Source organism: Phascolarctos cinereus, unplaced genomic scaffold (genome assembly GCF_003287225.1).
Source record: "Phascolarctos cinereus isolate Bilbo 61053 unplaced genomic scaffold, phaCin_HiC Scaffold_4;HRSCAF=312, whole genome shotgun sequence".
NCBI lineage: Eukaryota > Metazoa > Chordata > Mammalia > Diprotodontia > Phascolarctidae > Phascolarctos > Phascolarctos cinereus.
Window position 1 is genome coordinate 681,755,880 of NW_027555847.1, and position 26,988 is coordinate 681,782,867.

At 43.1% G+C, this 26,988-nt stretch overlaps 1 protein-coding gene across 1 annotated transcript in view; it reads left to right on the plus strand.

Annotated features, from left to right (window-relative positions):
* The first annotated feature begins 310 nt into the window (after positions 1-310).
* CCL25 (C-C motif chemokine ligand 25) overlaps positions 311-26,988 on the plus strand; it is a 28,305-nt gene continuing 1,627 nt past the window's right edge. Inside the window, exons 1-5 of the mRNA XM_020978161.2 lie at positions 311-413; positions 929-1,021; positions 10,663-10,780; positions 12,214-12,353; positions 26,676-26,774. Of these exons, the coding sequence (XP_020833820.1) occupies positions 961-1,021; positions 10,663-10,780; positions 12,214-12,353; positions 26,676-26,774 (418 nt within the window). The 5' untranslated portion in view covers positions 311-413; positions 929-960. The remainder of the gene's footprint in view (positions 414-928; positions 1,022-10,662; positions 10,781-12,213; positions 12,354-26,675; positions 26,775-26,988) is intronic.

The window sequence follows — 26,988 nt, forward strand, 5'->3', positions numbered from 1 at the left end:
AATGAGAAAGGGAGGGGGGAGAGTTCCTTCTTCATGTGGGGGAAGGGGGGGCCAGAGGCCAATGAAAAGCAGGTGGTTTTGTCCTTCTAGGCCGCTCACACCTCCATACTCCCCGTGGCATGGCTGTAGCATGCAGCTGTAGTTGTACAGGTTTACAGGTGGCTTGTACAAAGTCTCTAACCTTCAAAACTTCTTTTCTTGGAAGAGAAGAGGGTGACCTGCTGAGGGGAGGGCCTTTGTTTGCTAGGGCCTGTTAGAACAGAGTCCATGGTGGGTGGGAAGCAGGGAAGGGCTGGAGGGAGGTCCTGCTTATAAGGAGGAAGCTTCAGACAGTACCAGCCACTTCCAGGCTCCTGGTGCAGCAGGTAGAGATCATAGTGGGTTACAAGGTCTGGGAGAGCTACGAGTACTTGGTGAGTGCAGCGACCACACGAAACTCGAGGGCTGAAAGAGACAATGTGGCATAGTGGTAAAAACCACTGAACTTCAGGGTTAGAAAACCTGGGTTCAAATGCTGACTGTAACTTACTAGCTATGTGACTTGTGCAAATCTTTTCCTCCTTCTTGAGCCTTGGTTTCCCTCATTAGTAAAAATTAGAGGGTTGGACAAGATTGTCTTTATGATTTCCTCTAGCTGTAAATCTTGGTATCTCAAGGATAAATCCTTGACTGTATAGGAGTTTCTGTTGCATGGCCACATAGGCAAAAACCCCCAAACTGAGTAAGTGTTGAGGTGGGGGGTAAGTAACCAGGGATATAGAGCAGGGACACCCTCTTTCATTTCTTTAGCAAGACTCTAGAACCCAGGAGGACTTCCAGGATTTGGGTCCCCATTTGGGGGTGATGGGATGGGGGATTCAACCTTACCGGCTCTCTCTCTCTCTCTCTCTCTCTCTCTCTCTCTCTCTCTCTCTCTCTCTTTGTGCAGGACTGTGACTCCTTCTCCAGGGAGCCATCAGAATGAATCTCCACCTGCTAACCTGCCTTCTGGTGGCACTGACCCATGCTGTCAGCAGTCAAGGTACCCATCCCCACACAGTCAGGAAGCTAGGGAACCTACCTCCCTGCTACCTTTTCCTGGGACATCAGAGTCTATATGAATCCATCTTGGCTATTAACCCAGTGTATCCTCACCACACCTAATGCTCACCAAATGTTAGAATTAGGGGAGGAAGAACTCAAAGGCATCTAGTCCCTCTTGTATCATATGGGATTACCACCCCCTCCCTCACCAATGATTGATGCAGTATGGTATAGCAGATAAGGGCACTGGACTTGACATCAGGAAGACCTGGGTTCAAATTCTCTCAGATACTTACTGTCCCTCTAGGCAAGCCTTTTAACCTCTTTGTGCCTCAGTTTTCTCATCTGTTAAGTGAGGGGGTTAGACTTAATGGCCTTTCAGGTGCCTTCCAACTCAAGATCTGTGATCCCACAAACAAAAAACAACATAAAAAATAGCTGATATTTATATAGCACTTTGGATGACCCCCATACACACTTTTGTACCTCTCCAGTAAGCTGCAAGTTTTCCTGGTGATGTCAAGCCTCTTTGCGTCTTCCCCCAGCTGAATCCTGGTCCCACTCTCTCCATCCCTTTGCCTCTGCTCCTCTCTTCTGCTTTTCTCCTGCCTAGCTGATCAAAGCTCAGCCACCTCCCCTTGGAAGCCTCTCCCCATTTTCACCCCACCTTAATTACCCCACAGCTTTGGACTCTGTACCACCTCAAGCTATTTGGTACAATCTGTTCACTGGAGGATGCCTCTAAATCTCTCCCTTTCCCTTCTCTCTCCCACCCCATTCTACAGCCTCAAAAGACTTCCATCCCCTCTCGTTTTTCTTCGATTCAATGGACTATGGGCTTTGGGGCAAACAAAAGGATGAGGGGATGCTGTGAAGAAGTAGTCAAGAAGTGGCCATTTAGTCCAATGCCTTCATTTGGTAGGTGAGGAAGCAGAGACATGGAGTAGTTAAGGGACTTACCCAAAGTCACTCTACTACTAAATGACAGAAGCAGGCTTTGAACCCAGCCTTTCTGACTCCAAAGGTGGGCGGGAGGGAGGTGGGTGGTGGTGGAGACTTTCTATTGGACTATACTGCCTCCCAAGTTGGGAGACCTGGGTTCTTGTCTCAGCTCCTCCCTGAGTTGGGGTATAGCTTTGGGTAAACCTCTGCTCTTTTTTTTTTAATGTAACTTTTCTTTTCACTGATATTTATTTTGTCTATCTTCCCCCACTGGGGGAAAACAAAACAAATCCATTCTCCATCTATTTCCCCATCAGTAAAATGAGGGGCTAGAGAAGCAGGAAGGTGGAGTGGATAGTGCTATATATATTTTGCATTCAATTGTCCATGTATAGTTATTCTCCCCCACCCCAGTAGAATATAAGCTTCTCAAGGGCAGGAATTTTTTTTTTAATCTTTGTTTCCCTAGCAGCTAGCACAGTGCTGGGTACATAGTCAATGCTTTAATCCTTGTAACCCTAGCATCTAACACAATATGGGGCACAGAGTCAATGATTAATAAATGTTTGTTCAAATGAATTGGCTTGGAGCCAGAGGACCCAACTTCAAATCCTAGCTGTGATATTTACGACTTCTGTGACCCTGAGTGGATCATCTTAACCCTTAGCTTCTTTATCTGTCAAGCAAGGTGGCTGGATTATACCATTCCAACTTTATCTTTTCACATTATTTAATTATTTATTTATTTGTTTATTTTTAGTTTTCAACATTCACTTCCGTAAGTTCTTGAGTTTCAAATTTTCTTCCCCTTCCCTCACCAAGATGGCATGCAATATAGGCTCTACTTATACATTTATATTAAGCATATTTTCCCTTTAGTCATGATGTAAACAACAATTGGAGCTAATGGGAAGAACCATGAGATTGAAGCAATAAAACAAAACAACAAAATAAAAGGAGAGCAAATAGCATGCTTCCATCTGCATTCAGACTCCATAGTTCTTTCTCTGGATGTGGATAGTATTTTCTATCGTGAGTCTTTTGGAGTTGTCTTAGATCCTTGCATTGCTGAGAAGAGCCAAGTCTATCAAAGTCAGTCATTGCACAGTGTGGCTGTTATAGAATTTTCCAATTTTAAATCCAACACTATTAGCTGATTTCTAATGGCTCTTCCAGTTCTTACCAGCTACTCATTGGTAACTCTGATTCTTGGCCCTTGGGGGAATTGATACTGTAGTGGGGAGACTAAATGAAAAGTGTGAAATCCAGTGCTAAGATATAAGCAGTGGTGTTTGAGAAACTGCTTTGTGGGTGAGAGTTCTGGATTTGGAATCAGAAGAGGAAAATTTTGAATCCAAGCTCTGCTACTTACTAATTATGTGAATTGAGGCAAATTCTCTCTCTGGACCTCAGTTTTCTCATCTGTAAAACTTCAGGTGATGGTATTCGGACTAGGAGATCTCTAAGGTCCTTTCCAGCTTTGACATTCTATGGCTGCCTCTGATCACCTTGGGCAAGTCCCTTTAACTTCTCTGGGCCTCAGTTTCCTCAGTTCCACAGGTTTGAGGGTCCTTGCAGCTCCCATGAGGCTAAGGGTAGCTTATCCAATTAAGTCCTGAGAGGCAGGAGGAGGAGTGACCAGTGGAGCTCAGAAGGTCCTGCTAACCTAATTCCCTTTTGTTATATTTCCTCAGAGCCATAACCCTAGGGATTGAACTTCCATTTTATATATGGGATCCCAGAACCTTCATGTAGGACAGGAAAGCCCTGGTTTAAGGGACAGGGCTGAGGAGTTCCTGGATCCTTGGCTGCTTCCTCCCTCAGCCTTTGATCAGGGTAGGGACAGGGGCTTCTTATCAGACCCAGTGTCCTCCATTCCCCCTCCCCTGAAGCCTTATCACCCAGCCAAGCTGCTGATTATAGGAGGAATGGCCCAGAGAATAACTTTCAATACCTTTGATCCTCCTGAAGGGAGGAGGGGATAGTCTCTGAACCCAAAATACTCCTCATTGTCTTGGAGTGGAGACTAGAGTTCGTTATAATTGTTATAGAACATTTATAGGACTTCTGCTCAGAGGTCATAAGGCTGGTGGAGTCTCAGTCCTCCAGGAATTCACAGTCTGATAGGGAGGCCAGGCTCATATACAGCGGAAAAAGTAGCCGTCAATACTTGGGATCATGGAAGAAGCAGTTCTGTATAGAGTGAAAGACCATGAGTTCTGGAATCAGACTTCTGGAACCTGGGAGGTAGGTGCTATGATTATTCCCATATTACTGTTGAAGAAACTGAGGCAGACAGAGGTTTGATGACTTGCCTTGTGTGATACAGGTAGTAAGTATCTGAGGCTAAATTTGAACTTAGGTCTTCCTGACTCCGGGCCCCAAACCCTATCTTTTGCACCATGATCTAATGACTTATGACCTTAGAACATAGGACATAGACCAGAATACCACACCTGGAAGAGACCCTAGATGTCCCTTAGTCCAACTTTTTCATTTTATAGATGAGGAAACTGAGGCTGGGATGTATGTGCCTTGACAATGGCAGAGCTGGGATTAGAACTCAGGTTTTCTGACTCTAAGCCAGGCTTCTTTCCTAGAGGCCAAGTGTCCTGGTTTCATAGAGGAGCAGGAGGGGCTTGATCTGGGCCTCCTGAAGGAAATTCTTGCTCTTCACTTAACTGCCACCCCACGAATCAACCCCTTCCCCCCCCCCCCCCCCCCGCCTCAACCCTGGTTTGGCAGCTTATCTGAGTTTCAGGCCTTTTCCTACAAAGAGCTGAAGAAGCAGCTGCTAGGTGGTCCCTCTCTCCCCCTCCTCTATGCCATTATTAGTTGCGGGAGATGGTGGCTTGGGGGCAACCTCTATATTCCTACCTATACTTCCACTCCCCTAGGTCCAAAGACAGGTCCAGAAAGCAGAGCTGAAGGAATGAGGGGGTCTTAACCCTGACCTTCCTTGTGTTCTGGCTCGAAGACGAAGTATCTACCACTCACCCTTAAACCAATTGGGTTATAGGATTATAGATTTCAACCTAGCAGGGCCCTTAGAAGCGCCCCTACTCCCCACCCCCATTTTACAGTTGAGGATACTGAGGCAGACAGGTTAAGTAACTTGCCCAAGGTTACACAGCTAGTGTCTGAAGCAGGATTTGAACTCAGCTTTTCCTGACTTTAGAGTCAGGCCTATATGTACTGGACTATCTAGCTGCCCTCGTAGCGCAGATGGAAATCAGAGCTAGGGGAAAGGAGTAGTAGCGGGGAGCTTCGGGGAGACTTGTAACCAAGGAGTTAATTCAAAAGAAGACAGTGGAGGTAGAGTGGAAAAACTAGACCTGGCTTCAGATACTGTCTTAGCCACTTACTATTTGTATAATGTTCATTGAGGCCCTCTCCCTTCCCGGTCCTTAGCTTCCTCATTTCCTCAAAGTCAGTATTCCCAGTATTCTGATTCTTTGAAAGAATTTCAGGTTTCCTCCTGATCTTATGCCCTAAAGAAGAGGCAAAGTTGCACTCTGGCATCACTGGGAAGCCTTCTCTGTTCCAGTCCCTTGGGGGCATAAGCTTTATCCTTTCCTTCCTCTCTGACCCCAACTCCCCATTTTCACCAGGTGCCCAGTGCACTGAACATGGGCATCAAAGACTGTGACTCGGATCACTTTCCTGTAGTCTCTCTTGGGAGGGATAGTCATGGAAGGGCAGCATTAGGGAGTGGAGAAGACGTGATGAAATGAACATAGCAATGGACTCCAAAGGAGGAGACCTGGTCTGAAATCACAGCGAGATCACAGGTTTGGAGCTGGGTTTGAGGCGTCTGCCATCTGTTCCCCCCTCTGACATCCTGGCAGTGTGATCCTGGGCAGGTCATAGACTCATAACTCTGAGGTTACCTGTTTCAACTCCTCATTTGACCGAAAGGGCAGACTAAAACAGAGATACATTAAGAACTTGTCATGGGTCACATAACTAGAAAGTATCTGAGGCCAGATTTGAACCCAGGTCTTCCTGACTCCAAGTTCAATGCTCTATCCACCATGACAGTGGTGCTAAACTGAAATGAAAAAAGTTAAGATTATCTATGTCGTATTATATTTTTATTTGTTTTGTTAGGCATTCCCCAATTACATTTTTTTAATTTGTTTTTTGTTTTTGCTAGGCAATGGGGTTAAGTGACTTGCCCAGGGTCATACAGCTAGTGTCAAGTGTCTAAGTCTGGATTTGAACTCAGGCCCCTCTGACTCCATGGCTGGTGCTCTATTTATGGTGCCACCTAGCTGCCCCCCAATTACATTTTGATCTGGTTTGGGTGCTACTCTAGAGTTAGGGGGCCTCTTCTGCACTATACCATGCTGCCTCACGATGAACTTTATAAACAGGCTAGTGGAAGGAAGCAGGAATTCTCTCATAGGTATCACTGAGACATGGTGGATTGGAACACATGCCTGTAGTATGGGTCTAGATATATTTGTCTTATTGAAGAAGAACAGAAAAGAGATAAAGGGACAGCATTGCAGATTAAGAAAATATACTCATGGAAAAGCAGCTAGATGGTGCAGTGAATAGAGCACCAGCCCTGGATTCAGGAAGACCTGAGTTCACATATGGCCTCAGACACTTGACACTTACTAGCTGTGTAACCCTGGGCGTGTCACTTCACCCCATTGCCTCGTCCCCTCCCAAATATATATACATACACGTGTATATACATGTATACATATACTCATGGAATTTGGAATTGAAAATAATATAAAATTGAATTTTAAAAATATTTTTAAAAAGAAGGAAATACAGGAACCAGAATGGGAAAGCCTGGTGGAGAGTGCTGGGATAAAGCTCAATGGAGGGGGAGACAGAAGCAATATGTCCTCAAAGTGTGCAACAGACCATTTGGACAGAAGGAGGAAATGCATGAATTGAGGAAATGGATCATAAGCCTGGCACAAGAGGCTTGATGTAGTCATGGGGGCAGGGGGACTTAACTATCTACATCTAGCTGCTGGAGTTCTCTCTGCCTAAAGCAGAGCAGCTAACTGCTTATCCACTTGCTTTAACAACAATTTCATTCTTCAGAAACTAGAGGAAATAACAATGGGAACTGGTATCCTAGAGCTTATTCTGAATAAAAAAGAACTGGTTGCTGAAAAGGAAAAAAAGAGAAACCTGGAAGTGAGAAGTGAACACTTTCTTAGAATTTGTGATAGAGAAGGAAAGCCGTCTTGGGATATCAGATTTCAGAGGGTTGAGAGAAAGGTTAGGCAGGATCTAGTGGCATGAGATTAGACTGATGGAGGCAGTTCAAGGGAGGTGGGAGCACTCTCAAGATTGAAATTCTGAAGACACACACAAACACAGGCTAGTTTGTGGATAGACAGAGAACTCCCTAACTTAGATGTTTACACTGCCATTCATAAGATGGATAGAAGGGCAGATAATTAAGGGTGACTACAGAAGCAGCATGGTATGGTCCTATCAGAATAGCAGCTGGAGTGTAAAAGCTTAGAATTAGAGGAGTGGGAGGAGAGGGAAAGAGGATTTAGATACATAAGGGGAAAGGAAGATGAAAGAAAGCTTGTTGCTCAGGTGAAATGGATAAGGAGTAATGAAGAGATTCCTTCTGTTTTCCCTGCCAAAGAGAATGATGCTTGTCCTGGAAAGGACAGAACAAAAATGGCCATTAGGGAGTTCGAATCCAAGACAAGAAAGGAAACAGTAAGAGCGCACCTAGGGCTGCCCTTGATTCCAATCACCTGGCCCGGTGGACTGAAAAGATTGGCCGATGAGATTGTTGAGCTATTGTCAGTGACCTTTGAAAGGTCCTGGAGAAGGGACACAAGCAAGAGTGTAGAGAGGTAGCTGGGTGGCACAATGGATGGAGTATTGGTCCTGGAGTCAGGAGGACCTGAGTTCAAATCTATCTTTAAACACTTACTTGCTGTGTGACCCTGGGCAAGGCACTTAATCCTGGTTGCCTCAAAACATAATAGAGGGCAGATACCCTTATTATTCAAAAAGATAATAGTAATAATAACAATAACAACTCATTTGTACTGGGTCTTTAAGGCTTAGAAAATATTTTACATGCATTATTCTTTTTGACCTTCACAGCCTTGAGGTATTATTACTGTACCCCCCCCCACACACACACACCTTATAGATAAAGGATCTAATATTTAGAAAGGCCAAGTAACTTCTCCCAAGGTCACCCAGGTGTTCAGTAAAAGTGGCAGTATTTCTACTATGACATTCTCCCTCTCAAGAAGAAAGGAAGAGAGTGGGGTCTGGAGACTTTGATTTTTTTGGTAAAATTCTCCATAGAATTATTAAAGGAACAGTTGGAGAATATCTAGAAAAGGAAGCTAGGTTCACAACAAGCCTATGTGGTTTCATCAAGCACAGGTTATGCCAGACTAATATTATTTCCTTTTTTGAAGGGCTTGGCCCTATGCTATATAACATTTTATCTGAGACTTGGGTAATGGCAAAGTTGGTGTATTTATCAATTTGCAGATTATACAAGGTTAGGAGGACTAGCTCCCACACTGGATAACAGGATATATAAATCTCTTTTACAGTTTAGAGCAATAGGCCAAATTTAATAATTTAATAAGGATATATTTAAAGTACACATGCGCTAAAAAAAAACCAATCCCACATGGTCAAGGCATGGCTAGATAGTAGTTTTCCTTAAAAAAAAAAAAAGACCCAGGTCTAAGAGAATTCCAAAAGACTCATGGTGGAAAATGCTATCCATGTCCAGAGAAAGAACTATGGAGTCTGACTGCATATCGAAGCACAGCATTTTCTCTCTTTACTTTTTTGTTTCTTCTTTCCTTGTGGTTTTTCCCTTTGGTTCTAATTCTTCTTCTTTACAGCATGACCAATGTGGAAATATGTTTAATATGCTTGTACATGTATAGCCTATATCAGATTGCATGCTGTCTTGGTGAGGGGGAGCAGAGGAAGGGGGGAGAAAATTTAAAACTCACAATCTTATAGAAACGTGTGTTGAAAATTAAAAACAAACAAACAAATAAAGACATAAAAAAAGATCCAGGGATTCTAGTGGGTTCCAAGCTCAGTGTGAGTCAGCAGTGGGATATGGCATCCTAAAAAGCCAATGCAATTTTGTTTGGTTGTATTTGTCAGTTGTATTAAGAAAGGAGTAGTGACCAGAATGAGTATAGGGTGTTAGTCCCTCTGTCCTAGTGATAGCTCATCTAGAGAACTGCCTTCAGTTCTTGGAGACCATTTTAGGAAAGACTTAGATAAACTGGGGAATGTCCAGAGAATAGTGACCAGGATAGCGTAGGGCTTTGAGATCATTCCATATAAAGGATGAGTAAAGAATCTAGTCATTTAATCTGAAAAAGAAAAGACTTGGGGGTGGGGCAATCAGAGGGTTATGGATTTAGAGCTGGAAGGAACTTAATAGGTATTAAGCCTAAATGCCTTATTTGGCAAACGAGGAAACTGGTTGACTTGTCCAGGCTCACGTAGTCAGTAAGTGCATTCCAAGCTGAATCCTCAGGAGCTCTACCCACTGCACCATGCCGCCTCACAATGGGGACATTGTTAGGATCATAGAGTTAGACCCAGAAAGTGACCTTACAGGCTATTTGAGCCAAACTCTTCATTTTATAGGTGAAGAAACTGTAGGTCAGAGAAGGTAAAAGTGACTCGATCATGGTCACATAGTTAGTCAATTCTGGACTCCAAGTTAGTAAATGATGACTTCAAGAGTCCATCTCTACTCTATCCACTATACCATGCTGACTCTGTTATCAAACATTATAAAGGCTGTCATGGGGAAGAGGGTTTACCTTTGTTTTGCTTGGCCCCAGAGGGCAGAACAAGACACAACAGGTAGAAGCTGCAGAAGCAATTCTGAGTTCCTACAGAAATAGTGTATTGTAGTGTATGGAATGCTGAACTTGGAGTTAGGAAGACATGGGTTCAAATCCTATCTAGAAAACCTGTATAGTCGTGGCTGAGCCTCAATTTCTTCACACGTAAAATAGGGATTAAAAATGTCATCCTGATTTCCCTTTATTATGAGGCTCTATGAGAATGTATGGAAAAGCTTTGTAACCTTTAGAGTGCTATGTAAATTATAGTTATTATAAAGAAAAAAAAGATTCCCTAATCATTAGAGATGCTCAGAAATGGAATGGCAATGGACTGCCTCAAGAAGCAGTGAATTTCCCATCACTGGAGGTCTTCAACTGAGGATTGGATGGTATTTATCGGGAATAATATAATTGATCCATTACAGGTTGGACCAGATAAGCCCTAAAGCCTGGGTACCTTTGTACTCCCTTAGATCCTATGATTCTAGCTTTCGTCTCTGACTCATGCGTGACTTTGTCCAAGTCCTTTCCCCTCCCTGAATCTCATTCCTTATTTGCAAAAGGAGGTTTGTTGAACCAGATGGTGTCTTGTCCTTTCTGCCTCTAAATTGTGTGTTCCCCTGCCTTCTAGGAATAAGAGTCAGAAGTCTTGACCTGGAAGTCAGGAGGCCTGGGTTTTCATCCCATTTCCACTAACTATGTGAGCCTGGGCAAGTCCCTTTCCTTCTCAGGGACTCAGTTTCCCAATCTGTAAAATGAATGCACGCAACTAGCTATTTCTTCTCGTTCTGACTCGCTGGTTCCATGGTTCTAACCAATGGTCCTTGGGGGGGGGGTACATTACCCATAGGCACCTATGAAGACTGCTGTTTGAGATATACTAAACACAGGAAACCTGCCCTCTTACGGCATATCAGGCAATACAGGATTCAAGAGGTGAATGGGAGCTGCAATCTTCGAGCGGTCATGTGAGTGCCCTATTAACTGTGTGACCTTAGGAAATTCCCTTCCTTTCTCTGGGCCTTTCCCCTCACCTGTCTAACATGGGAATGGAATCAGTGATCTCTAAGATCTCTTCTCCCTTGGACTGAGTCTATGACTCTAAACCTGCTCACCCAGGTCTAGGACAGCACAGAGGGATTTGGAGTAGGAAAGAGAGGAGGAGAAAAGCCCAGCCATGGGCATAAGGCTGCCTAGGCTTGCATCTGCTCCAGTGCAATCCAAGGGCCTGGGGAAGGACTAAGGTTCCTAGATATGTAGGTTGGGCTGGACTGGAGGGGTAACAATAAGTAACTGAGGCATAGACCAGCCAGCCAAAGTAGGGGGAGAGAGCCATGGGCTGATGAAATTGGCCCTCCTTCCCCTGTAGTCCGAGGCTGCGTAAAGCCACCTCTGCATTGGAGTATACTTATAGATGGACATGTGGTCCCCTCACCTGCCCTATTAGACTAGGAGGTCCTTGAGGGCAGGGGCAATTTCTGCCTTTCTTTGGGTCCCAAGTACTTAGCACAGTGCCTGGCATGCTTAATGTTTAGTGATTGATTGATTGATCAGAACTAGTGGTTCTGTAGTCCACTCACTTAATACCCAGAACTTCTTATATATTTATTTTTCTTCTTGAAGTAGGGAGGGATGGACTGACAAGAAGAGGAAACTTTAGCTTGTTTCAATGCTCTAGTGAGGCTTCCTTCCATTCCCTACCATGCCCACCGTCATCCTAGACTCAGAAGAGCTCTTTTCCTCTCTGGTTCCTTCCCAGAGGCTAGATCCCTTTCTGGGAAGCTAATGGGCTTATTCTCCTCAATCAGAGCCCCTCACGCCCCCCCCCATTTTGATCACTTGATATGCTGGACCTCTCCTCCTAGACATTCAGGTGCCAGTTACCTATCCTCTAAATCTCTTGACATGACACTCTGCCATCCCCCCCACCCCCGCCACTTTTGCTTTCCTATTCCTTGGACTCCAAACTCCCAAGTCTTCAGACTTCCTAGTCCCTGAATTCTGATCCTTTTGGCCTCAAATCTCTCAGTCTCCAGACTCTCAGGCCTTGTTCTTCCTGTCTTCCAGACCTTCAGCCTCCAATTTCCCTGACTCTAATCCCTGGTCTTGCTGGTTCCTCAAATCTCCAAGTCCTTAACCCTTTGGTCACTGTGTGTCTTTGACTCCAAGTCCACAACACCCTATTTCCCAATTGCTGGTGCTCTAAGTCTCTACTCCCTTACCTACTGATCCCCAGAGTCCCAATTTCCAGCGCCTGTCACTTGGGTCTCTAGGACCCCAGACCCTTCATCCCCTACATCTCCTTGCCTCTCAAACTCCAGACTCTAAGTGATCTGGTTCCATACCCCTGGTCCCCATCCCTAGGCCCCCCCATGCTAACTAGTGACTCATCTCATTTCAGCTTTGAGTTTCGGAGGAAGAGCAACATCATTTGTGGCAACCCTGATGAGAAATGGGTTAAGGATAAGATCAGGGAGCTCCAAATTAGAGCCCACCGGGTCTACTGGAAGCTCAGAGAGGAAATCAAGAAGGACCGTGGAGGTGGGTGAGAAACACCATAGGGTCTCGAAAGAGAAGTGTGTAGCCTAGCCTTTTCTATTCAGGTCCATGTTTACATTTTTGTATTCTCTCTCTCTCTCTCCCTCTCTCTCTGTCTCTCTCTCTGTCTCTCTCTCTGTCTCTCTCTCTGTCTCTCTCTCTCTGTCTCTCTCTCTCTCTCTCTGTCTCTCTCTCTCTCTCTCTCTCTGTCTCTCTCTCTCCCTGTCTCTCTCTCTCTCTCTCTCTCTCTCTCTCTCTCTCTCTCTCTCTCTCTCTCTCTTTCTCTCTCTCTCTTTTTTAGGCAATTGGGGTTAAGTGACTTGCTCAGGGTCACACAGCTAGAAAGTGTCTGAGGTCACATTTGAACTCAGGTCCTTCTGATTCCAGGACTGGTGCTGTGTCCACTGTGCCACCTAGCTGCCCCCATGTTAAAATTTTTTAAAATTTACCTCTTAATTTATTGACATCTATTGTTTTTATATTCCATTAGACTGTGTGCTCCTTGAAGGCAAGCACTTTGCTTTTGCCTTACACAGAGACACATTAAGAAATGCTTAGTGACTGACACATCCCTTTATTTCCAAATATGTTCTTCTTCCCTCCTCCACCCATTGGGCTATCCCTCTTAACAAAAGAACATTTATTCCTCAACAATTGTACACCATTCCTGAGAAGAGGGAATTAATGTATAATTTCTTAACGTCCCCCCACCCCATGGCCAACCTTAGTCATTATTATTTCATAGCACTGAGTTTCATTTTTTTTCTTTCTGTTTATATTGTTGCCCTGTTTTCCTGATTTTGCTTACTTTACTCTGCATTAGGTCGTATATCTTCCCATGCTTCTCTGGATTTTTCATATTCATTATTTCTTATGGCATGGTAATATCAAATTACATTAATGTATCACAGTTTGCTTAGTCATTCCCCAACCAATGAGCATTTACTTTGGCTTTAGTTTTAGTTTTTTCCCTATCATCTCTCTTGAGAGTCCTGGATTACTTAGCTATGGTCACTGGGGCTGGGGGAACAGGGTGGAAGGATTATATATTTACTTTGTTGTCCTTCCTTCCTTCCTTCCTTCCTTCCTTCCTTCCTTCCTTCCTTCCTTCCTTCCTTCCTTCCTTCCTTCCTTTCTTCTTTTCTTCCTTCTCTTTTTCCTTCCTTCCTTCCTCTCTCCCTCATTCATTCAACAAGCATTTATTAAGTCAAGTAAAGAAAGCATTTATTAAGTGCCTACTGTGTGCCAGGCATTGTTCTGGAGATACAAAGAAAGGCAAAAGACAGTATCCTGTTCTCAAGGAGCCCACAATTTAATGGGTAAGCCAACAAGCAGACACCTATGTACAGAAAAGATTTGTACAGGACAAACAAGAAATAATCAACAAAGGGAGCGTACTAGGTTTAAGGAGAAACGGGAGAGGCTTTGTGCAGAAGGTAGGATTTTAAAATGAGACTTGAAGGAAGCCAGCGTAGCCCAAAGATACAGGAGTCAAGGTGTAAGAAGACTGGAGAGGTAGGAAGGGTCCAGGTTATAAGGGACTTTAAAAGCCAGATAGAGGATTTTATATTTCATTCTGGAAGTAATAGGGAGCCATTGGAATTTTTTTTGGAGGGGAAGTGTTGCCTGTGACATGATCAGATCAATTTGACAGCTAAATGGAAGATAACTCCATTTATGAACTACCTGATGTGTGCAGAGTTATGGGGTTCATAATCTAGCGGACCTGATAAAACATATACGTGATGCAAATTAGGACATGATCACTGCAAAAGAGTACAGCCTGCTAAGAGGCTGGATGAAGGAAAGACCAATTCTGCCTGGGAGATGGGGTGGAAAATCAGAGGAGACATCTGGAGGTGGTGACATGGGCCTTCCATTTCTAAATCCCATGGCACTAAGGGAGAACAGGAAAATGTAGCCTCTTAGTCCCAGAAGGCTTCCTGGAGGAGTAAGGACCTGAAAATCCAACAGTCACTTCTACTTTTGGCCAGATACAACTGACTTCCCAGTTTTTGGCCAAAAGTAGAAGTGAGCTTTGGAAGTACATGTAGCAACTACTGGGGTGGAGAGAAGGAGGGTAGATGAAGGAAGCTCTCCCAGGCAGGGAGCCAAGAGACCTCTGCTCCCACTCACCAGCTGCAGGAAGAAAAGTAGCCGCAAGGAAATCACAAAATGCCAGGGGAATCCATGGGGCCCTGGGCAAAATGGTGAAATAGGTGTGTGCAAGGGCAGAGCCAAAACTCACTCCTGGTCCATTTACAAGGACTTTGCTGGACAAAGAGTTTTTCTAGACATGGGCCTTTTTGCTGGAAAGGAAAAGGGCATTGGACTCCAAGTGAGGAGATCTGGGTTCAAATCTGCTTGCGTGATTCATTTCATCTCTGTGGACCTCACTTCCCTCAGCTATAAAATGAGCTTAGCATAGTGCCTGACACATAGTAGGTACTTATTAAATGTTTTTTGATTGATTGATGAGAGGGTGGATTAGATGACCTCTGAGGTCCCTTCCTCAGGAAGGAACTGCCTAGAGGTGTCTGGTGGCTTAGTGGATAGAGCACTCAACCTGGAGTCAGGAAGACCCTGGCTTTGAATTTAGCCTAGGATACTTATTAGCTTCATGACCCTGAGCAAGTCACTTAACCTGTGTTTGCCTCAGTTTCCTCAACTGTAAAATGGGGATCATAATAGCACCTACCTGCCAGGATTGTTGTGGGGATCAAATGAAATTTTATAAAGCTCTTAGCATATGGCACACAGTAGGCACATTAATAAATACTTATTCCCCTCTCTCTGGATTCCCTTTCCAACTTCATGATCTTTGAAGGATATATAGGGCATCAGTTAGCCAAAAAAGGAGAGGGTAGGCATTCCTGTCTCAAAGAATGACATTAGCAAAGTTCAGGGGGCCAAAGAGTATGGGATGTTTCAGGGGATGGTGAGGCATGCAACTTGGCCTGAACGGTAGAGTACAATACAGATCAAGGTTAGGGCAGGGGCTTAGAGGGCCTTGAATGAACAGCAAGCTAAGGAATTTTGACTTCCTGCAGACCATGGGAAGCTAGGTGTCTCTGTGGTTAGAGTGGTGGGCCTGTGGTCAGGAAGAGCTTAATTCAAATCTGGCTAACTGTGTGACCCTGGACAAGTCACTTAACCGAAGCCTGCTTCAGTTTCCTCAACTGTAAAATGGGGATAATTGTGGCATTTACATCCCAGGGATCTTGTGAGGATAAAATATTTGTAAAGTACTTTGCAAACTTTAAAGTGCATATAAATGCCAGTGACTGTGATGACAGAACAATTATGAGCAGAGGAAGGATGTGATTATATGTGTGTTATTTGAATGAATGGCACCCTAGACCTGTCCAGGCCATGCAAACTTGGGGCATTTTTTCATCTAGGCTGGCTTGTTGGGGTCCTTTTCTTCCCCTAGGATTCCATAGACAAGTCTCCACTGACCTTCAATCCTCTGTGCCTTTTCATGTTTCCAACTGGATTTCTTCTTCCTGGCCCCCTGCCCAGGGAACATAATGGGAGGTAGAGGGATAGACAAACCCCCAAGGTGACCTATAGAGATGCCGGAATGACCAGAGTGTCACAGCTATTCCTTGTTTTCATTGGGGGCTAAGGGGGGGAGGTTAGAGCTGTCAGGCCTTTAGTTTAACCCCCGCTTGGCTTGTTTTCTCTGGGGTGAGGGGGGTATTGGTGCTTAGTAATTCATTCATTCATATATTCATTGGACAAACAGTCAGGCAACCAGCCACTATGTGCAAGGCCCTCTTTTAGGAACAAGGGGAGAGCCAACATTTTCCCAAGACCTGATCTCTGCCTTTAGGATCTTCAGGAAGGAGGGGTTCTTTCTTAGTGACTTCGCTTAGGTCTTTTTTCAGGCGACAGTGGGACACTGTATTGAATTGTGAAGAGAAGGAACGAATGGAGATGACAGCTGATTGTGCAGTGTTCAAGACTTGCCCGGGGCACCGAGAATGACAAGCAGGGTTGTATCCCAGCCAGTATGTCATGTGATCATAAGACCATAGATTTAGATCTGGAAAGGACCTGAGGGGCCATCTAACCCAACCTCCTTATTTTACAGATGAGGAAAAGGAGTCCTTTCTCCCATGTACCAAGATGGCTGATGTTTTTATAGTGCTTTAAAGTCACAGGTCATAGACCTAGAGCCATAAGGGAACTTAGAGGTCATGTGGTCCAACCTTCTCATTTTATAGATGGAGAAACCGAGGATGGAGAGGTTAAGTGATTTGCTCAGGGTCATACAGTGAAGGAAGAAGTGTCTGAACCAGCTTTTGAACCCAGGTCTTCCTGACTTCTCAATACTGATAAATGACCTTAACCCAGCTTGTCCTAACTCCTAGGCCAGGTCTCAATTTAGTATGCCATGATGACTATTCATTGGTAGTAGAATCTCAAGCATGTGAGATCACAGGTCTGGACCACACAAAAAAAATGAGGGGGAGAAAGAAGGAAGGGGAGAGAGAGAGAGGGAGAGAGAGAGAGAGACAGAGCTAGAGAGAGAGAGAGAGAGAGAGAGAGAGAGAGAGAGAGAGAGAGAGAGAGAGAGAGAAAGAAAGAGGTGAACATTCATAGATGTTTGTTGAAACAACACACATAAACCCTACTCTTCAGGAACTCAAAACTTAGATTCTAGTATTGGCGCTACTGCCGACTCACCGAGTGACCTCAGGAAAGTCACCTTCCTCCTCTCTGGCCTTAATTGTTTTTACTCTCTGTAAAATGAGGAGTGTGGTGTGTGGGTCAGTCAGTCAGTGAGTAAGCATGTTTTAAGTTCATGCAACATGCCAGGTCTGTGCTAAGTGCTGGGGATGCAAAGAAAGACAGAAGACAGTTCCTACCCTGGAGGAGCACATAGTCTAATAACGGAGGCAACATGTAAACAAATATGGACAGATAAGATGTGTACTGCAGAGATGGAGATAATCCACAGAGGAAGGGCACGAGTACCATGGGGAATCAGGAAATGTTTCCTATTGTGTGGGATGCCACTCAAATTAAAAAAAAAAACCACACTTAGAGGTTTTTCAAGGAGAAACAGAAAGTTAATTTATTGCTATTCTCGAGAAGAGGGTGTCCCCTGACCAGGATGCTCTGATGAGGGAAGACGCAGCACAGAAACAAAGAAGCACAGTAAATAACCCTAATGGATAAAGCCCCCTTCCACCAACTGTCCACTTCTTGGCAATTCGAAACTCTACCATATAACAAAGGAAATAACCTACGTATCTATATTTCTTAGTTTGCTGAAATAACATCAAAGAAGCAATTAAAAATGTACAGTCAAGCTAGACTCTATGCTGTGTAGCCAGGCCATCGTGACCGAAACATAGCAACAGATGTAACAACAAAATACAGGGGGGTTCCAGGAGTTTCGGGCTTGGCAACCTTTAACTACTTATGTGGCACTGGGAGAAAAAGGGGACTTAACAGAAATCTATACTTAACCCTATCCTGCCTCCTGAACTTATTTCTGAATTTAGGATAGTGTTATCCCAAACCCTAATTACACTGAGAAGTCTTCACTGGGACATCCCATTCACTATGGAAGATGGGATTTTAGATAAGACTTGAGGGAAGCCAGTAGGAGAGAGAGTACTCCTGGCATAGGGCATGGCCTGGGGGGTCTTGTGGGAGGAACAGCCAAGAGGCCTGTCACTGGATCAGAGCACATAGGGGAGGGTGTAAAGTGTGAGGAGGCAAAAGGTAGGAGGAGGCAGTGTTATGAAGGGTTTTTGAACATCAAACAGATTTTATCTAGATTTTGATCCTGCATGGGATAAGAAGCCAATGGTGTTTATTGACTAGGTGGATAATCACCAGGGGTGTGCTTTAGGAAGATTAATTTGGCAGCTGAGGGGAGGAGGAGTGGGGAGAGAAATTTGAGGCAGGAAGACCCACCAGGAGGCTGTTGCAGTAGTCCAGGCAGGAACTTATAGAAGGCACACTGGCCTGAGAATTAGGAGGCCTGAGAGTAGGGGCCCCCCCACTAACCCTGTAAACTTGGCTAGATCAGCTTACCTCCTGGGGCCTTGGCTTCCTCATCTATAAGATGGGGAGAATCCACCTCCTAGGGTGTTATAGGAAAGTGTCTGTAAACTACATAGGAAAGGGAAACTGCTGTGATAAATATGAGCTACAAACTCCAGGCCCAAACTCCGGCTAGGGAGAGTGAGCTTTAGGCAAATCAGTTCCAGAGCCTGTTTCATAGGATCGTGGGATCTAGAGCTGCAAAGGATCACGGAGGACTTCTAGCTGAATCCTCCCTGGAGAAACTGAGGCTTAGAGGGTTTCTATAGGAAAAACAAAGACTCCTGAGGCAGAAGAGGGAAGCTCTTTCGTTAAGCGTTCTTACAAGAAGTTGCTGTGTTGCTAGAGGCAGACAAACCCTACAGAAGTGAGAGCAAGCTGTCATATTCCTGTCCCAAAATGCAAGGTCCCTCCCTCTACATACTCCATTGTGCCTAAAATTGTGTTAATCCCTGCCCCCCCCAGAAGTTCATACGAAGAGGCTCATTAAGCATGTGCACCTTAGCCAAGCTATAACTTTTGTTTTACTTTCTTCACTTCTAACTCCCACTGCTAAAGTCAGCAGGTTTTTGTCTGTCTCTGCATTTGTTAAAAATAGTTCTTGAGCAGGACTGCTCCTTCTGCCCCTGTGACAACTTCTGAATTCTTTTGTTAGTACTGCTTCCTCTATATCTGTGGAAATATAACTTCTTATACTTTACAATCCCCCCTTTCTTTTTCCTAAAGATTACATTTCCACAAGACTTCTATCCCCCTCAAAGGTTAACTTCAAAACCCTTTGTAATTTCAGACATTCTTTCTCACCTACATCTTCGGGGGGGGGGGGGGTTGGCTTCTTTCTTAAGACCATCATTTGGGTTCCTCTCCCTCCTTTTTTTTTTTTTTAGTGAGGCAATCGGGGTTAAGTGACTTGCCCAAGGTCACACAGCTAGTACATGTCAAGTGCTTGGTCTGAGGCTGTATTTGAACTCAGGTCCTCCTGACTTCAGGGCCAGCACTCTATCCACTTCGCCACCTAGCTGCCCCTCCCTCACTCTCCTAAGTTAACTATTTGCATCTTCTTCACTGTTCTGGTACAAATCAAAAGGGGGCAGTCCCATTAGTAAGTACAGATACAGAGACCCAAAAGTAATGATAAATTGTTCATTTAAGGCTTCAGAAGTCTCTTCTCATACAGCTGTCTGGTGCTCTGGACATCTCTGGTGAAGTTTTCTGGTCTAAGTGCTGTTCAAGCAGTGTCCAGCAGACTGTCTTCTTGTAGAGATCCTCTTTCTTGTGTCCACTGTCCTACAAGATTGATCTCAACACAATTTTTAAATTACCTTGCCAACAACCAGGGCACATAATGAAAGTTAACTCAACCCTTATGTCTCCATAATCATAAGGTCACTAATTGTATTTAAGAAACTCAGATTAGGAAAGTAACAGAAAAATTAGAACCTAGTCTTACACTTTGCATTCCTTCTAGTTTTATAATTTGCATTGATTATATATTTTTTTCTTATTCATATTCCCCCACCAAGAGGATGAGATTCCTCTAAGGAATTAATAACAGACTCCAATACATACACAATCAATTTAAAAACAGTACATATCAAGTAATAAAACAATTCCGACTTCTGGTCGTGTACAAATAAATAACCCTCAACTAAAGCGGATGCTTCTTTTAAAGCATTCACAAAACAGGCCACAAGCCATTCTTCTTTTAACATTAACTAATTGTAACAAACTGAGATAACTTTGATATTAACTAAGCATTAACTAAGTAACAGAATAATATCCTGTTTTCACAAGCTCCTGGCCTAATTATCCCCATACCACTATGAGAAATTAAAGGATCCTAGCTTATATGGGAATACTTAATTCTAAAATTCTAGGCCAAATAGCTGAATCTTGTCCTTGCATCTTAACTACAATAACCTCAGATGTTCCAGCATCAATCTACTATTTAATAGATTTAAAATTGTGCTTACAGTACCTTTTTGATGACAGAGATTTGCCATAAAAGAACAGAGACAAAGAGCTAAAGTAAGGGAACAATGCTTCCCTAACTTCATGTCAATTCCAGGCAGAAGTTATGTAATGGCCAACTGCATTGAGCCAGGCTTAGTCTGCCAGGTGTCATAGTGGGGAAATTGAGTCAGGAGAATCCTACCTCAGCCCACGAGGAAAAGTTGTTCTCCCAACCTTTCCATGAGAACACTCTCTGCAGTTCGTAGATGCAGCTCACAGAACCCTCACAGGGTTGCCAGCATCATGGGTCTGTAGCTCAATCAGTTCCTTGTTAACCATGCCTGGAGTTAGACTCAGAATAATAGTTCCTTAACAGCCTCCAAGATCTTGGATAGTAAATTCCCCTTATTAGGGTTTTAGGTGTGACTATAATCTCACATTAATTAGGGAATGTCTCCAAAGTGAGCCGTAAGTAGTTTGCATGCCTTCCTATCCATGTTCTAGCCCCCTAATAACATCCTGAGTAAAATCAAATTTCCATTAAGATCATAAATTGCTACTCTAATAGATCTGCTTCTCTGTTTCTCAAGCTTATTTATCCTTCTCTAACCATACTTAATCTGAAAGAATGAGATAGATACTTGTACATGTGAGAAGTTCAAAAATAATTCTAACCCTTGTTAGGCCATGGAAGGAATTCAGATCAAAATGCAAGATCTTTGCTACTTACAACTCATTACAATAATTGCTGTAGAATTAATACCTTCCTCTGACGGTGCTCCCATTGAGTTACTGATCTTAATTCTTTCTCAGAAAGCACCCATTAAGACCAATTTAAGGACACCACAAACCTAGGAAAACAAACTCAAAATTCACAATAGATTTGGACATAATTGTCATCAGTACCAAATTATTACTTGCAACAAAATTAGCTTGCATATAGAAATGTAGGAGACCCTCTTAAAGAAAATCACACCAAAGATTTCGCAAAACATTTCTTCATAAAAGTGTTTCCCTTTCTTGAAAACAGCTTACAATTTCCTAATTATCACAAAATTCCTTTCTTTGCACAATTACCAAGTTTCTTTTCACAAAAATAGTTTTACAAATACTTGATTTAAATGATAACTCCAAATAACTTTTGTAAGTGAGAACCAAATAATTTCAGCTGAAACTTCCCTTTAAATATAGACAAAACTTGGAAGTTCATGTTTCCCAAATTACAGTTCACAACACACGGTCAGATAGAATGACCTAACAGCTTCTTAACCCATTCAATTTTTTTTCTTTCTCTGACAGTACAATTATTAATCTAACAACATTCTAGATTATAAGAGAAATTGCTTTTCTAACATAATAGGTGATACAATTGTTTATCAAATTGCACAATTTAGTAATGATTCCTTACACCTTATAACATACTTGGAACTTGACCCATTTTTTCCCTTTACAGAACAGTAAACTGAGGTAAAAACAAACTTAAATCAAACCAAATCTAGACTTATAATCGCTAATGATAAGCATTTAAAAACATTTTTTTTGTTTTAAATTCAACAATACTCTTGGCCCTTTAAAAGGAAATATTCTCCACAACTTCATATATTCCCTTTAAAAGACACATGGGGGCAATTTCTGTTCTGAATAATTCTTCCCCCCTGCTTTTTTTCCTACTTCCTTAAGAGAGCAGAAAAGTCCTGTCTAGTTTTTAGAAGCTTATCAGATTAAAAAAAAGAAAACCACTACCCTAGGCATTCCACCCTCCTGAGAATTAATCCCTCAGGTCAGCAATTTGAATCAATTCTAACAGGTTGTAGTCAGTTTCCTCCCCAGGTAGAAAACCTCTAGAGTTCCAATAATTAATTGAACAGTCCAGGAAAACATTTTAAGATTTCGTATAACAATCTCCAGTCCAATCTTTACCAAAATTTATGCAAAGTCAGTTTTAATAAAGCCTTCCTACAGGTTTATCCTGAGAGGTGGATGGTTTTCTAACCTTTTATAACTTCATTGGTTTTCAAATCAAGCTACAAAATTTTCATTTCCAATTTTTTACCCGAAATCAAACTTTCTCATGTTTTTAAACCCCCTGAAGCTGGCATAAAGTCACCCAGAACAAACATCCAAGGATGGGGAACTCAGAGCACCCCACCCACTCCCTTCACAAATAGCTTCCCTTTCTCCCCTTCCACCCTTGCTATCTTGTTGGCTCTAACACCAACAAGTCATCTATATACTGCAGCAAAGTAATCCCATAAGGGATGGAAAACTTCTCTAACACTTGCTCCAAAGCCTGCCCAAACAAGTTAGGGGATTCTGTAAAACCTCAAGGTAGGACAGACTCATTGATATTGTTGTTTTCTTTCCATATAAGGATCTTCCCATTCAAAGGCAAAAAGTTCCCTGCTTTCCTTAGAGAGGGGACAAATCCAGAAGGCATCTTTAAGATCAACTGCACTAAACCACTTATCTTTATAAGGGGTTCTCCCCATTAAAGCATATGGGTTTGGGACTACAGGATGTCTAGAAGCCACAATTTTATTTATGGCCCTAAGGTCTTGTGCCAACCTGTAGAAACCATCAGTCCTCCTTACAGGTAATACAGGAGAGTTGTATGGGGACATGCAGGGTTCCGATAACCTGTCCCTGATAGTCCTTCAATGATTGGCTGCAATCCCCTCCTTCCTTCACTAGGTATCAGGTATTGTTTAATCCTCACTATCTCCCCTTCCTGTTTAAACTTATTTTGATTGATGCAATACTCAATCCTCCCCTATTTTCCTCCTTTACCCATACTGATCCTTCTATTCCATTCTCATCTTCCTCAGTTAATATGGCCATCTTTACCTCAATTTCTTGATCGTATGTCTCAATTAGCAAATTTAACTGAATTATTAGATCATTCCCCAACAGATTACTTCTTGCCTCTGGAATATATAGGAACTGAGCTACCATCCCTCTTTTACCACCCCTAACCTTAATGACTTCAAAAAATTGGAACCAGGAATCCTTCCCCTTTGAATCCTGATACCTTTAGTTTTTGTCCTGAAAATCGTATATCCCCAGGTTTGAAATTGAGGGAGGATTGGGTAGCCCCAGTATCTACCAGAAAAACCACATCGTCCTCCCAGGGTCCCACCTTCAAATTTATCAAGGGTTCCAGGTGGGCTCCTTGTTTCAAGAACTGCTGACTCCCTCCCTCTTCCTCAAATGTCATCAAGGGGACTGACTACTTTTTCTTCCCTTCTCAGCTCAGGACACTTTCTTTGGAAGTGTCCAGGCTTCCCACAGAAATAACATCCAGGGAGGTGTTTTCCCTTGGCTTGCTCCCTTCCTAGGGTCCCTGCCTGAAAAGGGGCTTTCTTTGGCCCTTATTCCCCTTTCTTTTTCATTACCTCTTGTACAGTGGCCACCATGAGCTTGGCCTTCTGCTTCTTTCTTCCTCCCTTCTCACAAACACCTTCTGTGCTTCCCTGAGAAGCTCCTCCAAAGGCTTCTGGCTGCATTTAACAACTTTCACCACAAACATGAAACACTTACAAACACACACACACACACACACAGACAGAGACAGCTTGACAAGACAAAGTGTGCACAACTCTAATTTTAAAGTAACCTTGACCAGTCAAAAAACCCCCATCATTTGCCAGCGCTGTTCCTTTTTCTTCCATATCCTCCCTAGGGACTATCTGGAGGAGTGTTCTCAGAGGACTTCTCCCTTTTTTTCTTTTATTCCCCTCCTACATCCTTCCCTAGGATTTCTTGTAAATATCTAACTTGGTGCTTGTTTCTCTTTTGACAAGACCTCCTGTGTGGATCTTCTCCACATTACTGTAGTCCCAGACTACTCTGATATTTACTCAACCCTACAAGACAATACTTAATAGTCCAAATGTTCTTACTTAGCTGGCAGTCAGTGGGGCATTTACAAACCTAATTTCCTCTTGATCTAAAGTGACCTCCCTCAGAGGGTATGTTTTGACTTCCTTCTCCTTTGAGGGATCCCCCTCCTCTTTCCAATAAGAGGCATTATCACTCTCCTCTTGACTAAATTTTTTTTTTCATTCACATAGACATTTAATGCTTGGCATATCCAATCCTCATTGGCCTCCATACTTGGGTCAAAACACCTGGAGGCATAATGCTTTCCTTGGGCCAAATAACACAACAGAACTTAATCATCTATTTCTTATTCTTATCCTTTGTACATGTACATCCATTCCAATTCTCCAAGATCCTCCTCAAGGGACTGTTCGGAGGTATGCTTCCAGGGGCCCTCATCCCTGCCCCTTCTCCAGGCACCTTAGTTTCCTTATTCCCCATTCTACCTATCTATGAGTACCAGTCTTACTCTATAGTTCTTTTAGGCAGAATGATCTTACTAACAAGGTAGTACTTGGAAGTCCAACCTTTCTTACCTTGCTTTGTACATAGACTTTGTGTAGTAGCCATGGTTTTTCTCCTATTCCTCACCCGTGTCACTCCACCTCGCTCCAAATCAAAGTCTCAGGTCTGGACACTCACCGACCATCCATGAAACCACTGAACTCAGTGGGGCACGCCTCTCTCCATCCTTCGGTGGTGGTTGCCCTCCTCCTTCTATGTTTCAGATCCTGGATGATTTCCCAAATTGTTAGGGATAATTTCTATAGGAAAAACAAAGACTCTTGAGGTAGATGAGGCAAGATCATTTATTATATGTTCTTGCAAGAAGCAGGTATGCTGCTAGGGGCAGACACACCCTCCAGAAATGAGAGCAAGCAGTTATATTCCTGTCTTGAAATGCAAGGTCCCTCCCTCTACATAAAACATTATACCTAAAATTGTGTTAATCCTCCCCCTGGGGAGGAGAAGTTAATAAGCAGAGGCTCATTAAGCATGTGCACCTTACCCAAGCTATTATTTTCTTCACTTCTAACCCCCACTGCTAATGCCATCAGGTTTTTGTCTGTCTCTGGGTGGCATTTGTTAAAAATAATTCTTGAGCAAGACTGCTCCTTCTGCCCCTGTGACAACTTCTGAATTCTATTGTTAGTACCACTTCCTCTATATTTGTGGAAACATAACTTCTTATACCTTATAGTCTGATGTCACACAGACAGTAAATACCAGAGGCAAGATTTGAACCCAGTTTCTCAGATTGCCAGGCCAGGGCTTATTCTACTGTGCCATGATAGGGGGTTGGGCTAAATAATCTCCAATGTTCCTTCCATTTATCTATTTATCTATTCATCCATTTATCCATTTATTTATTCACATATCTATCCCATATACTATCTCTCTCCCTCTCTCTCTTTCTCTCTCTCTCTCTCCTCCTCATTTTTCTATTCTGAACTTAGAAAACACCAAATAGAATTTGGACATTTGTATATATACAATAGGATGAAACAAAAAGAGAGGATTGCACAGGAAACTGCAGGTTTCTATTTTGGACAGCTGGCTTTCCTTAATATGCATTTAATAAACTCAACCTGTAGCTTTCAAATATGTTCTGCTTGTCTCTGTGTGTATATGTATGTATGCATATATGTGTATATATACATATGTACATACACATATATATATGCATATCGATATCTATCTACATATTTACTTACCTACATATCTATCTATCTATCTATCTATCTATCTATCTATCTATATCTATCTATCTATCTATCTATCTATCTATCTATCTATCTATCTATCTATCTATCTATCTATCTACATATCTATTTACTTACCTACATATCTGTCTGTCTGTCTATCTATCTATCTATCTATCTATCTATCTACATGCACACAGACAATCAGGTGGTATAGTGCATAGAATGTCAGGCCTGAAGTCAGGAAGACCCATCTTCAAGAGTTCAGATCTGACACTTACTAGTCCTGTGACCCTGGGCAAGTCACTTAACCTTGTTTGCCTCAGTTTCCTCATCTATAAAATGAACTGGAGAAGGAAATAGCAAACCACTCCAGCATCTTTGCCAAGAAAACCCCAAATGGGGTCATGAAGGGTCAGATACAAATGAAATGACTGCACAACAACAGCAGCAGCAAACACACACACACACATACACACACACACACACACACACCTCACTGACCTCCTTTTTCTTCCTCTTTATCCTTATTTCCATTTGACCTCCCACCCCCTTCCCACTGAGAAAAAATGAGTAAAACAAAGCCTCTTATAAAGTCCTTTTTAGCTCTAAATCTCAAGTCTGATGCCCTTCCACCATCCCTTGACATCATCATCGTTCTACTCTAATGTCAGGTGCCACCTCCTCTTCTCCCCTTTGTCCCTCACTTTGTCCTGTGTCTCCCCAGGAAACATCACCAATTCAACCAGGCCCTTGGCCCAGAGTGTCCAGGCCCATCGAGTACATGGCGCTGGTAGGAACCAGATGAGGCTGGAGAACCTCTCAGGTAAGCAGAAACCTGGGGCAAGAAGTTGTGTTGGGGAAGAGCAGATTGTGAAGTTTCTATTTGAATGTTGGAAAGGTTGCCAGTTCTCATGCCTAGTGGTCCAGATGTTTTGACCCCAACCAGCTCAGGTTATTTCCCTTCCTGGACCCCTACTTTCCACCCAGGGACTCAAGAGGGTTAGAGGAAGGGAGGAAGGAACCTCCTCTGGAAAAGA